Below are 13769 nucleotides of genomic sequence, written 5' to 3'. Positions count from 1 at the left end.
ATATATATATATATATATAAATAAATAAATAAATAAATAAATAAAGTGGCCAAAGCTGAAGTAACACCCAATTAAAGCTGTTGGTTTTAAAGTGTTAGAGTTCTCAAGGATTTATGGATGTGGTTCTACAAGCTTACCGGCAGGTTCTTTCAGAGTGTTGTCAGACTGAGGCTTTGCCCTCTTCCTGGGACTGCCCTTCAGAATGCTGTTCTTTAGGAGCTCTGAAGCTGTGGCTCTTTTGTCTGGGTTGGGTTCAAAGCAGCATATGATGAAGCCTTTAGCTTCCTCTGACATGCACTCTGGCACTGTGGGGTGGATCTTAAACATGCCCACCTGCAGGAGGACAGTTCATCAGTAAACCTGATGGGATCCTTTGTAAGAGATATTCACATTTAGGCTTGAAACACAAGCAAGTATGCAAACACAAACACTTTTAGCTACAAAAACATACCAGAAAGCAATTTATAACATCAGCAGTTTTACAGCGCCAGTCTTTTCCACAATTGGCACTATAGCAGACATTAGTATAAACTGTCTTCCTCTTGCATTCTAGTATTTTTCTGGCCTAACCGTGACTCTAATATGCAATGAGCATGAAGTCAACTGGGAATGTGAGAATGGAATGTAAATCAACTTCACAGTTCATTTAACATTGTTATATAACCATCAGCTTAAAATAACACTCAGATTCCTGCTTCAAAAACCTGCAGCACCTTAAACATGGCCGCTTGAGGACTTCCCAGCTCATGAAAGGGTGGCTTCCCTGTAGCCATTTCTATGATGGTGCAACCCAAAGACCAGATATCAGCCGGTTTTCCGTAGCCACGAAGACCTTGGTCAATAATCTCTGGAGCCATATACTGCAGAGTGCCTGTGGATGAATGAATCAGGAAGAGTCTGAAAAGCAAACATGCAAGAGTACATAATGTAATGTGAGAAGTATGTGCTAGAAGACTGACCTGTGAACGTCTCTGTACATGGATTGATTCCTGCTAGTCTCTTAGAAGTGCCAAAATCTGATATCTTAAGCAATCCGCTGTATGTATTTATCAAAACATTATCACCCTGGTGAAATGAAAAGTAATGGCATGTGACGAAAAAGAATTGCAGCTGAAATTTTCTGACAGATAGTCTGAAAGCAATGACAGCACTGTGATGTATTCATACCTTAATATCTCGATGGACGATCTGATTATCATGGAGATATTTCAGCCCTTCCAGAATCTGCTTGGTATAGAAGACAATGGTCGCCTCATTATCTTTAAGAGGCCCCCACTTTGATCGTAAGAGAGAGGACAAACTTCCTGTGAAGGAAGAAAAAAACAAGTGAATATACTTTAAAATTATACACCGTGTATCCACATGCACATAAATAAATATAAAATATCAGTAAAATAATTTAAGAATGACCATAATGAATAGAATAGATAATAGAAGAGATCATGAAATTGTTTTGAAACATCTAAAACACATCGACATTCTTAAATTATAATCTTTGTATTCATGCTGATTTAATACAATGCTCTACAATCTAAGGTTAAATTAAAAAATGTAATTGTGTAAAAAATGTAAATGTAAAAACTACCATTCTAAAAAAAAAAAAATTTTCTTTGAAAGAAAGATACTTTTATTCAACAAGGACACATTAAACTAATCAAAAAGGGCCAGCAAAAACATTTATAACATTTCAAAAATTCAAATAAATGTTGTTCTTTTGATTTTTCTATTCATAAAAAAACAAATCCTGGGAAAAAATGTATCACAGTTTTCACAAAAATTTTAAGCAGCACAATTGTTTTTAACTGATAATAATAAAAAATGTTTCATGAGCACCAATTCAGCATATTGGAATAATTTCTGAAGGATCACATTGACACTGAAGACTGGAAAAATGGCTGCTGAAAATTAATTTTTGTGATCACAGGAATACATTACATAAAATATATACACTACATATATATATATATATATATACCAGAAAAAAGGTGATTTTAAATAGTAATATTATTTCACAATATTACATTTTACTGTGTTATTAATGTAATAAAATGCAGCCTTGGAGAGAATAAGAGAAAAAAATAATAACTTTTGAACGAAATCAACATAAAAAGCAAAACATTTCCTTTGAGTTCACGTGAGTGTGCACATCTTATAGTATTTATCAAGGTGAAACTATTTTTTTTATTTCATTTTTTTTCTTAATATGATTCAAATATGAATTTTTATGAATTTTTAATCATGAATACATTTAGGTTTAGAAGGGTTTTACCATTTGTCAAACTGAACATGTAAAATTAGATTTTATTGTCATTTTTAAAAGGTATACTGATCTCGCTAAAGTCTAGAGTGATTTAATCTCCTGTTTTCTAACATTTTTGTCAAATTACAACAAAATGGATTCCTGAATGTTGGCAAACAAAAGCTGTTCAAATATTAAACATATTTTAAAGGAACTACTTCTCTACAAACTGCTCAACTTTTTTTCATGACTCAGGATAGTCTATGTTTCGTCATCATATAGGAGGTGTAGGACCAAACACATCAATGAGTGTTACGTCACTGACCCATAAATAACTCCCTCTACCGGTTTGTGCTGTTCAGTATAACGCATTTCAATTACGCTCACAGCTGGAGATCTTCCCGCACATGAACATTACACACAAACACATCCTTCCTTAGAACCAAGGATTTCCCAACAGACTTTGCGAAAATCAACATGTCCCCATGTCATCAAAATGGAAAAGTTAAAAGCTGATGACAACAATGAGCAAAGCAAGCCACACCTCCAGGAACTTCCTCCATGAAGATCTTGATGAAGCCATCCTCACTGACTGATCCCAAATACTGAACAATATTCCTGTGCTTCAGCCTCTTGTGTAAGGCAATCTCCTCATGGAGCGGCTGAGAGTAGCTAAAACCCAGAACAAGAAAAAGAATAAAGAGACCAAGATGGAAGACAAAAAGTAAATATTATTATGATCATCTAAGCTATGCAGTTCTGACCACAATCATAAGGGTTTTATGAGCATATTTGGTTAAAACAGTTAAGCACAAGACTTGGATCACATGGAGAGGTCTACATCTGCTAACTGTCCATGGGAGGACAGTTTAAACAAACATCAGTCCTGCGGACAAACATCACTGGGCTGTGGTGACCTTTGAACATGGTCAGAAATCCAAATGCTGGATTTCTACTGAAGCAGATCAACAATGTATACACAGTTCAGAAATGACCTAAAACTTCTTTTAAAGATTAAATACAAAGCTCATATTATACATAACTTTACTATTTTTTTTGTTTAATTTATTAATACATGTTCACTGTTTAATATATGAAATCATTATTATATTTTATCAATATTTTTCCATATTATAGTAATTCTGTGTGGCAAAACTGGACATGTTTCAAGAGTTGTGAAACTCATACTATATTTTCAATGTACATTGTAAAATAACAAAGTTATTTTATCTTCTTTTATTTGATTCTTCATAATACAACAACAAACTTGCAGCTAAACTGATAAGAAACACATTCTAAAGTATGCATTCCACTGGAAAAAATTAAAGCAATGGAAAACAAGTTCATACGTGCAGTCCTTCTCTGGGATCTCTTTGATCGCGATGCGCACTTGATTGCTGTGGTCCCGTCCAGCGTACACCACTCCATAGGTTCCTTTCCCCAGCACCACCTTGTCTCCATTCTCATTCCTCTCATAAATGTACTGAAACATTTTTTTTTTTAAAGAAACTGTTACTTTTAATCAAGGATGCGTTAAATTAATTAAAAGTGACAGCAAAGACATTTATGATGATACAAAAGATTTCTGTTTTCCATCAAACAAATTTAGGCTTGGCGATTGTACAAGATCTCTTTAAAAAACATTTTTAAAGGGGTCATATGATGTTGCTAAAAAGAACATTATTTTGTGTATTTGGTGTAATGAAATGTGTTTATGTGGTTTAAGGTTAAAAAAAACACATTATTTTCCACATACTGTACATTATTGTTTCTCCTCTATGCCCCGCCTTTCTGAAACGCATCGATTTTTACAAAGCTCATCGGTCTGAAAAGCGAGGTGTGCTGTGATTGGCCAGCTATCCAGTGAGTTGTGATTGGCCGAATACCTCAAGCGTGTGACGGAAATGTTTTACGCCCCTTACCATACTGTGATGGCGTGTCCCGGCCGGAGCGACGAGACAAAAACATTAAAACCCATTATAAACGAGGCATTTGTTGCATCCAGTGGGGACATAATTACGGATTAAAATGACATATACTGTCTTGTTATGCGTTGCATCGCGCCGCGTAAACATAAAATCATGTCTAAGAATATCTCTTTGGATTTGAGACTTTAGTCTTTGCAACTTTACAGATCTTCTTTATGCACCAAGAGCTTGTATCACTTCAAAGAGAAAGGAAAAATTGAAATCGCATCATATGACCCCTTTAAAAAAAATCATACCAACCAACCACAAACTTCTGAACAGTAATATATGTTTTATGAAATATTTGACATTTAAGTAAGCAATGATTAAAGATGAAGCAAAAATTAAAGTTAAAAGAACACTGTATGCCCATGCTTGTTAAAAAACAAACAAACACGTGATAGCAGGAAGTAGGTTTGAATGTGGAGTTATGGAAATACTAAAGATAGTAAAAGAGGCAGAAAACATCACAGTTGCATTATGGTACTGCCTGTCATATAGTGGTACCATATTCACAGTATTCAATGGAAAGCTTCATTTGGAATGATTCCCATTGAAGGGAACTGTTTGGCCATAAAATGACAAGTCACCATTATTTCTATAGCAGTTACAGATACAGTACAGATTGTGTCAAATTCAGGTTTATGCAACTCCATAATATCATCCAATTCTACCATGAGTCTACATCAGCGGAAGTCATTTTAAGGGTTGTATATCAAGCATAAGATTGAAATAGCTGCATAATCAACCAAGTACACATTTTCACTCATGCTGAACATGGATACTAGCCTGGACAAACAACAAGATGATATTCATGGAGACTTCTCTCACCTCTAAATCTCCTTCCCCTCCCCTGATTGGACTGGAATCTTCCACGGGACTTTCTGCGTGATGCAATAGAGAATTCACCAAATCACAGAACCTGACAAGCAACACACAAATGATAGGGTTTGAGAATATGTTCAATGGAAAAATCTTTCATTGTGACATGATATTTCAGTAAAGCATTTTCTTATGATTTCTTTATGATGTTCAAATGCACTTACACTTAATCATTTTGCCATTACACAATAGCTTAATTTCATTGGAAGAATAACAAGTTCATAAAACGAGGTCAAATGTGACTTCCTGAACCTGATACAACAGAACGGAAAGTAATATGGCTTGCATTTTAAAGGCTCAGTGAATAGCCTAGAGCACCTCTGAACTGAACACTATTAAAATATCAGATTATTCTTAAAACTAATTCACAGAACATAATCTTTTACGAGTTCATTCTCTGTCAAAACAATCATGACATTGGAGCTCTTCCCTCATGTTGTCCTTGGCAGCGTGTTTAAGCAATGTGTCGATGGGAGGAGCTCACCCTTTACAATGAAGATCGCTGGGAAAGTACAACTGGAAATCATCGGAATTGTACAGGACATACAAGAAGCAGCTCCGCTCGTCAAACTTGGAGATGCTGCAAGAGTGGAATAACAGGGATTCTCAATCACAAGCCAAAAAATAAAACATCAAAGATAATGAGTTAAGCCCTTTTACACTATTTGAAACTGATCCAAAAAGAGCAATTCAGTTTGTAGTCCTAAAACTCAGAAGATCTGTGGGCTGTTTTTAAATTTGTAAGTAAAATGACGTTTTTGGTGCACAGTACTTTTGCTCTATCACATAAGATACTTTTTCAAACACAAATATTATACTAAATAAAAAAAATTAATAAGAAATACTAATTCTACCAGGAATACAAATCCCTCTAGGAAACTATTTATCCAAAAATGAAAGTATTTTTAACTAGGGGTCAATCTGTCTTTAAATATTAACAGCTAGTGTCATTTGTTTTGCAACAGAAAGAGACACTGACCTATACTGTAGCTTAAAAGCTGGAAATAGGATAACAGGTGTCAACTAGGCCAAGCAACAAGTGAAGAAGTTTAAAAAAAAGACCTATTCAGAGAAAATCGCTGGGCTGTGGCCAAAACAGAGCAGCCCTAGTGGGACTATAAACTGCTGCAAGCTTAGAAATGGAAAACGGGGGGAAAAAATGTGGAAATGGTAGTGTTCCCATAAGCACACAGTACCTTACTCCACGAATCGCAGATGCTGGGAAAGTCCACTCATGAAGACCTTTCTGGGAAAGCCAAATAGAACACATTACACTCCCACAGACATGTACACAATGTTGAATTTTACAGCATAAAGCATCGGATCATACTGCCCTCCGTCATGTTAAGTGATGCCTATCTATCTATCACATAAATTATTTAATAACATGGAAACTCCACTGTGTGACAACACACTGCAGCCTGCACAATTAGTCCTGAAAGCCGTGTGCAAAAAGCATCAAGGGTCAAGGGTGTTTACCTCGAGTGGTGTGACGTGTCTCAGCTGCACCGTACGGCTGTCATCTTCCTCACTTACGCTTATTATACTAGGTTGGAAGACTTTAGTGGGCTCCAGAATCAGAACCTAAAAAAAAGATATATTTTGGGTCTGTTTATTTCTCCACCTTTTTGGCCTTTCCTTTAACTGTTGCTGAAGCAAAGTGAAATAAGCTGTCTTTTGTGTAGTAGGGTAAGGTTGTACTGATGAGAAAGGAGAAAAGAATCAGTCTTACCGGGCAGCGCGCTGTGGAAACGGTAGGCTTGCATGCCTGCACCATTAACTCCATCCAAAAGTCCACAGTTTCCCGTTTAGGATGACTGACATCTCGAGGTTTGGCAAACTGCTTGTACAGTATATACGTCTCCATGATGGATGCAACATACCTATTTTGACAGAGAAATCACCTTGCAGTAAATACTACGTGTTATTTAGGGTTGTCAGTTAGTGTGTTTTAATAATTTTAAAAAATATTTGAAAATTAATATAACACAATCATTCAGGACCAATTTAAACTTGAAGTACCACCTTAATGTCTCCTACTACAGTTAATGTGCCTTAATGCGTTCATCTGTCAGTTATCTGATTCCTTTTAAATATTTAATTTCTCATTTATATTATATTTATATTCAATTATATTACATTTCTCACGCAATGTATTGATTATTTAATCTGAATATTGAGTAATTAACTCAATTAAATAATGACTTGAGAGGCCCTTCTTTTCTTGTATTATGGTTTTGAAAATGAAACTTAGGGCTTTAAAATTGTTTTATTAATTTAGAAACTCACTAAGTTTTCACTGAGTAAAAATGTATTTTTATTTTATTTAAATATTGAACAAAAATATAGATTTTTTTAAATGAATGATTATTATTATTATTAATAATAATTATTATTTTAATCATTTTCATTAATGAGAATAACTTAAATTTAAACATGAAAGAGTTTTAACTTCATACTACCTAAACAAACCAAAATAAACATGAATAATTATTCACTTTCTTTACTCACCACATTGGTGCTTTGAGCCTGTAGAGTTTCTCGGAAGCTTCTATGACTTTCTTTTGCTCATTGGCCAAGATTCCAGCCCCCAGATAAAAACCCACATCCCAGTAGTCCTGCATCTTTTCTAGACTGCCTTTCCTACCCAGCAGGCTACTGAGTGTGACACCTGCACAACGCACAAATAACACCATAACTCAATCATGAATTAAAACTCTATCTGCCTCAGTATAGGCATCTGTTTCGTATGAAATGCATGAAAAGCAGGAGACATGCATGTAAAGTGTGAAAGCAAGGCAACACCTGTTTAACCACCTCAAACTGTTTCTTTCTTACATTCTTTATACTCATACTTTGTGTCATCACGCATTCATGTTCAATGCTCAAAGCATCTGGATCATACAAGTAGGCCACTAAATATCAGTTTCTATACAGTAGCCTGCTATACAGAAAAATCAATGCAATGGCCAACAAAACACTACTGTACATGACATGTAGACCAAACCATGACCCATCTCACCGTTTAAAGTGCTCACAACCAGAGCAGTGAATCTAAATGAGGACACAAAAACACACCGATTTTCCGCAGTTCAATAGAGGTGTCGAAATCATGCCCAGCAGCTATCAGGAGCACAACGTTATTGATTCCGGAATGCAAACTTGGTTCAGTCTTGAAGGCCTTGCCATACCTGCAGGACAAACATAAGGGTAGAAAAACAAAACATCACATTACTGTAAAAGGAATATTAGAGAAATTAGCATTACCACAAACACCTAAACATAGCATGATTGCATCTCTGCTTGAACCAAAGTAATCCAATTTGCAATAAAAAATAAATAAAAAAAGGTTATTAATTTTATTTAAAATAATTTTCTCTCATTTTTAGAAAAAGAAAATATTTACAAAATTTAAACCAGACAAATTCACCTGAGAGGCAAAACTGTATTGAATTTGTTTTTGTTTTGTTTAGTTTTTTTGTCTCAGGGAATATATTAGGGAATTAATTTATTTTTCTTAGCCCATTGCCCATTTTTTTGTATTTTTTGTTTGTTTGTTTGTTGAAAGCATAAATCTACGAAATTTAGTAAGGTTTATATAAATAAAAAATTAAAATTAAAAATAATATAAAAAAATATATATATATTTTATTATTAAATGTGTATTTTCTCACCCATTTGTGGAAATGTTTGTTATTTGTTTGAAGCATAAATCTACAAAATTTTGTAAGGTTTATATTAAAAACAAATGTTTTTACTTTTATTATTAAAATTCTATTTTCTTACCCCATTGTGGAAATGTTTTTTTTTTCTTGTTTAAAGCATAAATTTTCTAAATTTAGTGAGGTCTATGCATAAAACAATTAATTCATTATTCAAAAATGTATTATTTGATAACAGGACAAATATATATTCTCTGACAACAAGTCTTAAAGAGGTCATGAACTGCCTTTTTTAATTATTTTGTACTATTCTTTGAGGTCTACTTATAATGTTATCAAAATGTTTACATCAAAAAACATAATTTAGAAGTAATAAGCTATTTTCTGTCTTGTTTTGACACCCCTCAACGCTCTGTTTGAATAGGCGTGGCGGATTGTAGAATCTGAAGTAAACGGCCACTGCTTTGATTGGCTAACAGTTGTGTATGTTTGACAGCCTACATCCTTCATAGATGGACGCTGCAGTGATTTAGGTTAAAAACGCATAAATACTCCAGGCAAATCGGTGGGCGGGGCTAAACAGGCAGTGATGTACAAGCAGGCGTTGATCTTCTCCTGCGGAGGCGGGGTTCAGCCACACTATTACGTCATAAAGTGGCACATTCCACAACCTGTTGTTTTGGCAGATTGGCTCCAATATAAGCTGTTTTTAGACTAACAAGAAAGTTTTGAATTCTGAAACTTATTTTAGTTTTTATAGTACAATGTCCTTTTATCTGTCAAAAGATCAAGGGAATTTTGATTTCTCAGTTCATGACCCCTTTAATATCTTACGAAATTTTTTTAAATTAAATGTAACTTTAAGTTTATTTGCATATTTGTACTGGAAAGCAAGACAAAAATACTGACCAGTTTTTGGAAGTTATTAACTATTATTTGCATTATTTCAGATCAGATGCTGTCCTACCATAGCACTATACAGTGAAGTGGATGTTTATAAATGTGTGCAATAGACATAAAGATCAACAGTCTTGTGGCGGCTCTGTCGATCGAGAGGGTAATTTGTAATGACTCACCAGTAACAAGCTTGATCTCTGCTGTTTGTGTCTTTGAAGCCTGAACTCAGGAACATGTCCTTGTAGATGCGCCCGCACAGGCAGTACACATCTGAGGCCACAGTGCTCCCCGATTCCACGATGGGTAAAATGAGCTTTAAAGCTTTGGCACGATCGCCAGGATGATTCCTCCTTTAAACACATTTCAAAATGTTTTGTAGGGAACAATATTATATGTTTCCTCAAATAAATGTTTGTTTTTGTGTATTGTATTATTTTCAAAAAAACAAAGTTTACCTGTTCAGTGCAAATATATACTGAAACTTGATGTTCTGATGTGCTGTCACCATGCACATGGGTAAATTATTCAAGGTCGCCACCAGATTTATTATGGCGTCGTAGTCCTTGAATCACATTGAGAAAGAGAGTTAAATTTCCATTAATTATTCACACATTTGGCTGGCACCTCTAATATTTCAGAACCATTGTCAAATATTCTTAGTTATTCCTCTGGGTAGACAAGGATTTTCATAAAATCAAATTAAAAAGCACAGCAGGAATATCTTGAAGTACAGCAAGCAATAACTTAATGTTTACTATATGGTTTATTATGGCAAGGATGGTGAGATCTTATTTCTAGATCTAATTAATAATCAAACAGATTTAGGTGTCTCACAGCAACAATCAAAACATTCACACAGAGAAATTATGCTACAAACATGCATTCACCAGCAAAGATTGAAAGAATACAGCACAACAAATGCATAACAAAAGAGCCTGTCTGTTCATATAATATAATTACTACACATAGGGCTGGGTGATATGGCCAAAAAAATTATCGAAATCAGTAATTATCACAATACATTTCAAATCTTTATTTCTTTCAAGTTTAAAGGCACATTTTTGCCCCCAAGTGAATGTTGAAGAAACCAGACTGTTAATTGTGGTTTTAAACTACTTCTTATGGGCAGAAGATGACAAACACTTCACATTTTTGAATTCTTTACACTTTTACAGTCTTTTTTCCTTAACAAAATAAATATCTTAATGGAAAAATGAATTTCTTAGTTACTGAATGTTCTAATGAGTGACATTTTTTCAAATCCCGAAACAGGTTTGTGTTGCCTGACTTTGATGATGCGTATCTTCAGCACAGTTTGTAGTGCAGGCTGCAATATTAATAATATTCATTTTTTTGTCTCTCAGAAATGCACATTTGACAGTAGCTTGAGTTGACAGTAGTAGTGGCTTGAGTTAGGATGCAGATGTAAATTTATGTTAATTCATTATCAAAAACAGTAACATCTGTAAAAATTGTAACAATATAATTTTTATACGGTTAAATTTAACAAATCTAACTGTTTGAGTTTTATTAAAATTAACCATTGTCTTCCATAGTAGCATTCATTTAGATCATGATAACCACAGTTAAAACCACACATATAGCACCTCAATACCATGGTAAAAATGTAACTATATGGTTTCTAGGTATTTGTATGGAAAACAGTAGTATAAATACATTTAGTATAATTGCACAAATGTTATAGCTTAATCACCGACATACTGTAATTATATTCCATTACTCCCTTGATTCATGTCTACATTAATAATATAATAAAATTATATATGAATATCCCATATTTCTGCCACAATACCAAAGTGCAGTTAGTGTTACTACAGTAAATCAATGGTAAATGATGGGGATTTGTAGATTGAAAAGCCTTCTGACTGTATCGTTGCGCACAGTGTTTCTCGTGTTTGTCAGCGCTGTTTCATCTGGCTTTAAACGAGTCATTTATGTTCTTCACTGAATTCAATCACTGGTTCTCACAGCGCTGTTTAGTGGTCGTGTGACTGAGGCTTATCAGCGAGTGAACGCATCTGCTCTAGTGAGCTCGCACTGCGCTGCCGTTTGAACTTTGAGGCGAGCGGATAAATGGTCCGTGTGGCGTGCTTCAAATGAGTAGCGCTGTTTCGTTCCGCTTTTAGCGCATATAGAACATTTATCAAACTCTCGTAAGTGTTTTATCGAGGAAAATTATATTGCGATAATTATCGTTAGTGTTTTATCGCCCAGCCCTAACTACACCTATGCTATCCATGCTATCATTCATATTGGCTGTGTTTGTAACTGAAAGTTTAGTGTTGTGCATATGTAACTCACTGGGATGTCCCTGTAAGACAGCAGGAGGCTCATAACAATGTCTGGACTCAGAAGCTCCACCGAGTCCAGACGCTTCTGGATCCGGCCCAGTTCCTGACTCAGGGCCTGTCCGGTGAAGTGCTCTCGAGCCAGACGGATCTCCCTGCGGATTGCCTCGTGCAGGTATTCGCTTTGAGGCAAGAGTGTGTTAAACGTTAATTCAGACAATAAGAAAGCAACATTTAGCAAATGACTTCCAGGAAAAGCACAAAAATATATATAATTCCTACCTAGAATGAATGTGAACACTTTCCAGTAACTTGACCAGTCGATCCACCAGAGGGGTCAGCAGGGATTCAATTTTAAAGCTGGAATGAAGAAAATCTTTGATGCCCCTCATCAGTGTGGCATCAGAGACAAATACTTTACCTTGTGGTGACACCATGTAGGGGATAAAAGTGTAGCTCCCACATTGCTCCTAGAATGAAGAATACAGAAAACCAAACAAACACATATGACATAGGACCGGGGCAGTTTGTCACAAAGACGGTCATTCAGTAACTATAATGTTTAGAGTGCTAAGATCAATTATACAAATGCTTGTTTTATATAGCAGTGGTTTTTGCATGTTAGTTTCAAGCATCTAGTTAAAAACTTAAATTGCTAAATTCTACTATCTAAACATACCTAAAATATCAGTATCATCATATTTTGTAATATCGGTTGGTAAACATGTGTACACAATTAAAAAAAAATAAAAAATAACTTGCATTCAGTCAACTATTTAATTAAGATTTAACTTAAACATCAAACTGATGTTTTCAGAACAATTTTTATTTTCATATTTGAAGAAAAGCTCTACAAAATGTTTTTTATATTTTCTGTTATTATTAAAAATGATTTGTCAGGGTGTAGGAAAAAATTACAGGACAAGAAAAGCAATAATGCGTTTTGTATAACATTTTATACAATTAACACCATGTGTTGGCCAAATAATGGTATGATATTTGTGTATGTCACCATTTATGCTGTTTTATTAGTTATTTCAAAATAGTTTTAATGTTTAGACAGAAGGGCCCACTGTGATCATTTACCTCATATAGCATGATAATATTGTTGTCAAAAAGTCAATGTATGAACAATTAACTGAAATTTTTTTTTCTTAGACAAAACTGTGTGAATGTTCAAAAGTGTTTTTTTTTTTCTTGTTGCCAAGGCTTTAAGGTTTGTGTCTATACAGAAACAGACTTTCAAAAATACACCAACACTGAGAAATATTCAATGGAATAAAAAGTGTGACAACTAGCCCCGGTGTACTTCATGGTGGGTTTTAAAAACAACCTTGCAATTTACTAATCTGAAAGAAGTTATTTTGTGTGCAGTGTTTCTCACCTTCACAACCTGAAGATCGTCTTCTCGTTTGTTACAGTACAGGATGACATTATTGGTCATACTGAAACTCTCTCTGACACCCAGGTGATAAAACAGAGAAGGCTGGCAGATAGTGTTATCTTATATTCAGGGTCTAGACTTTGACATGTCAATAATACACCCACAACACTAGGTGGCGCCAAAACCGCATAAAACGAGTGTGCCATGAAATACGTAATGTAATGTGTGTTGTAAAGATCGCGAGTAAAAACAAAAGAAGCAGAATACCTTACAGCTGCATGAGTCGTGACTGTCACGTTAGCCTGATTGGCACCAAACTCCCTCTGTGATTTTAAAACGTAAGACAGTACCCAGATTTGAAGACTACAGTAAGATTTAACTTCTGCTGTTAATAAGATTTTGGTAGGCTACTATTAGATGGATAGCCTA

General features: G+C 34.8%; 1 protein-coding gene across 2 annotated transcripts in view; it reads right to left on the bottom strand.

Moving 5' to 3' along the window:
* LOC107755537 (mitogen-activated protein kinase kinase kinase 5-like) overlaps window positions 1–13451 on the bottom strand; it is a 23669-nt gene extending 10218 nt beyond the window's left edge. For both annotated transcript variants that reach the window (XM_016572387.1, XM_016572396.1), the window contains exons 1-18: window positions 13341–13451; window positions 12239–12426; window positions 11970–12138; window positions 10103–10209; window positions 9827–9997; window positions 8167–8279; window positions 7600–7759; window positions 6821–6971; window positions 6568–6672; window positions 6285–6334; window positions 5573–5668; window positions 5038–5128; window positions 3589–3722; window positions 2784–2911; window positions 1168–1304; window positions 960–1065; window positions 714–871; window positions 138–333 (exon numbers count right to left, since the gene is read on the bottom strand). In XM_016572387.1, the coding sequence (XP_016427873.1) occupies window positions 138–333; window positions 714–871; window positions 960–1065; window positions 1168–1304; window positions 2784–2911; window positions 3589–3722; window positions 5038–5128; window positions 5573–5668; window positions 6285–6334; window positions 6568–6672; window positions 6821–6971; window positions 7600–7759; window positions 8167–8279; window positions 9827–9997; window positions 10103–10209; window positions 11970–12138; window positions 12239–12426; window positions 13341–13400 (2320 nt within the window). In that variant the 5' untranslated portion in view covers window positions 13401–13451. The remainder of the gene's footprint in view (window positions 1–137; window positions 334–713; window positions 872–959; window positions 1066–1167; window positions 1305–2783; window positions 2912–3588; window positions 3723–5037; window positions 5129–5572; window positions 5669–6284; window positions 6335–6567; window positions 6673–6820; window positions 6972–7599; window positions 7760–8166; window positions 8280–9826; window positions 9998–10102; window positions 10210–11969; window positions 12139–12238; window positions 12427–13340) is intronic.
* Between the last annotated feature and the right edge of the window lie 318 nt (window positions 13452–13769).

This window comes from Sinocyclocheilus rhinocerous, unplaced genomic scaffold, assembly GCF_001515625.1.
Source record: "Sinocyclocheilus rhinocerous isolate Xijiao unplaced genomic scaffold, SAMN03320098_v1.1 scaffold11, whole genome shotgun sequence".
Lineage (NCBI taxonomy): Eukaryota > Metazoa > Chordata > Actinopteri > Cypriniformes > Cyprinidae > Sinocyclocheilus > Sinocyclocheilus rhinocerous.
Note: the sequence above shows the minus strand (reverse complement) of the source record. Positions and strands in the feature narration are given on the sequence as shown.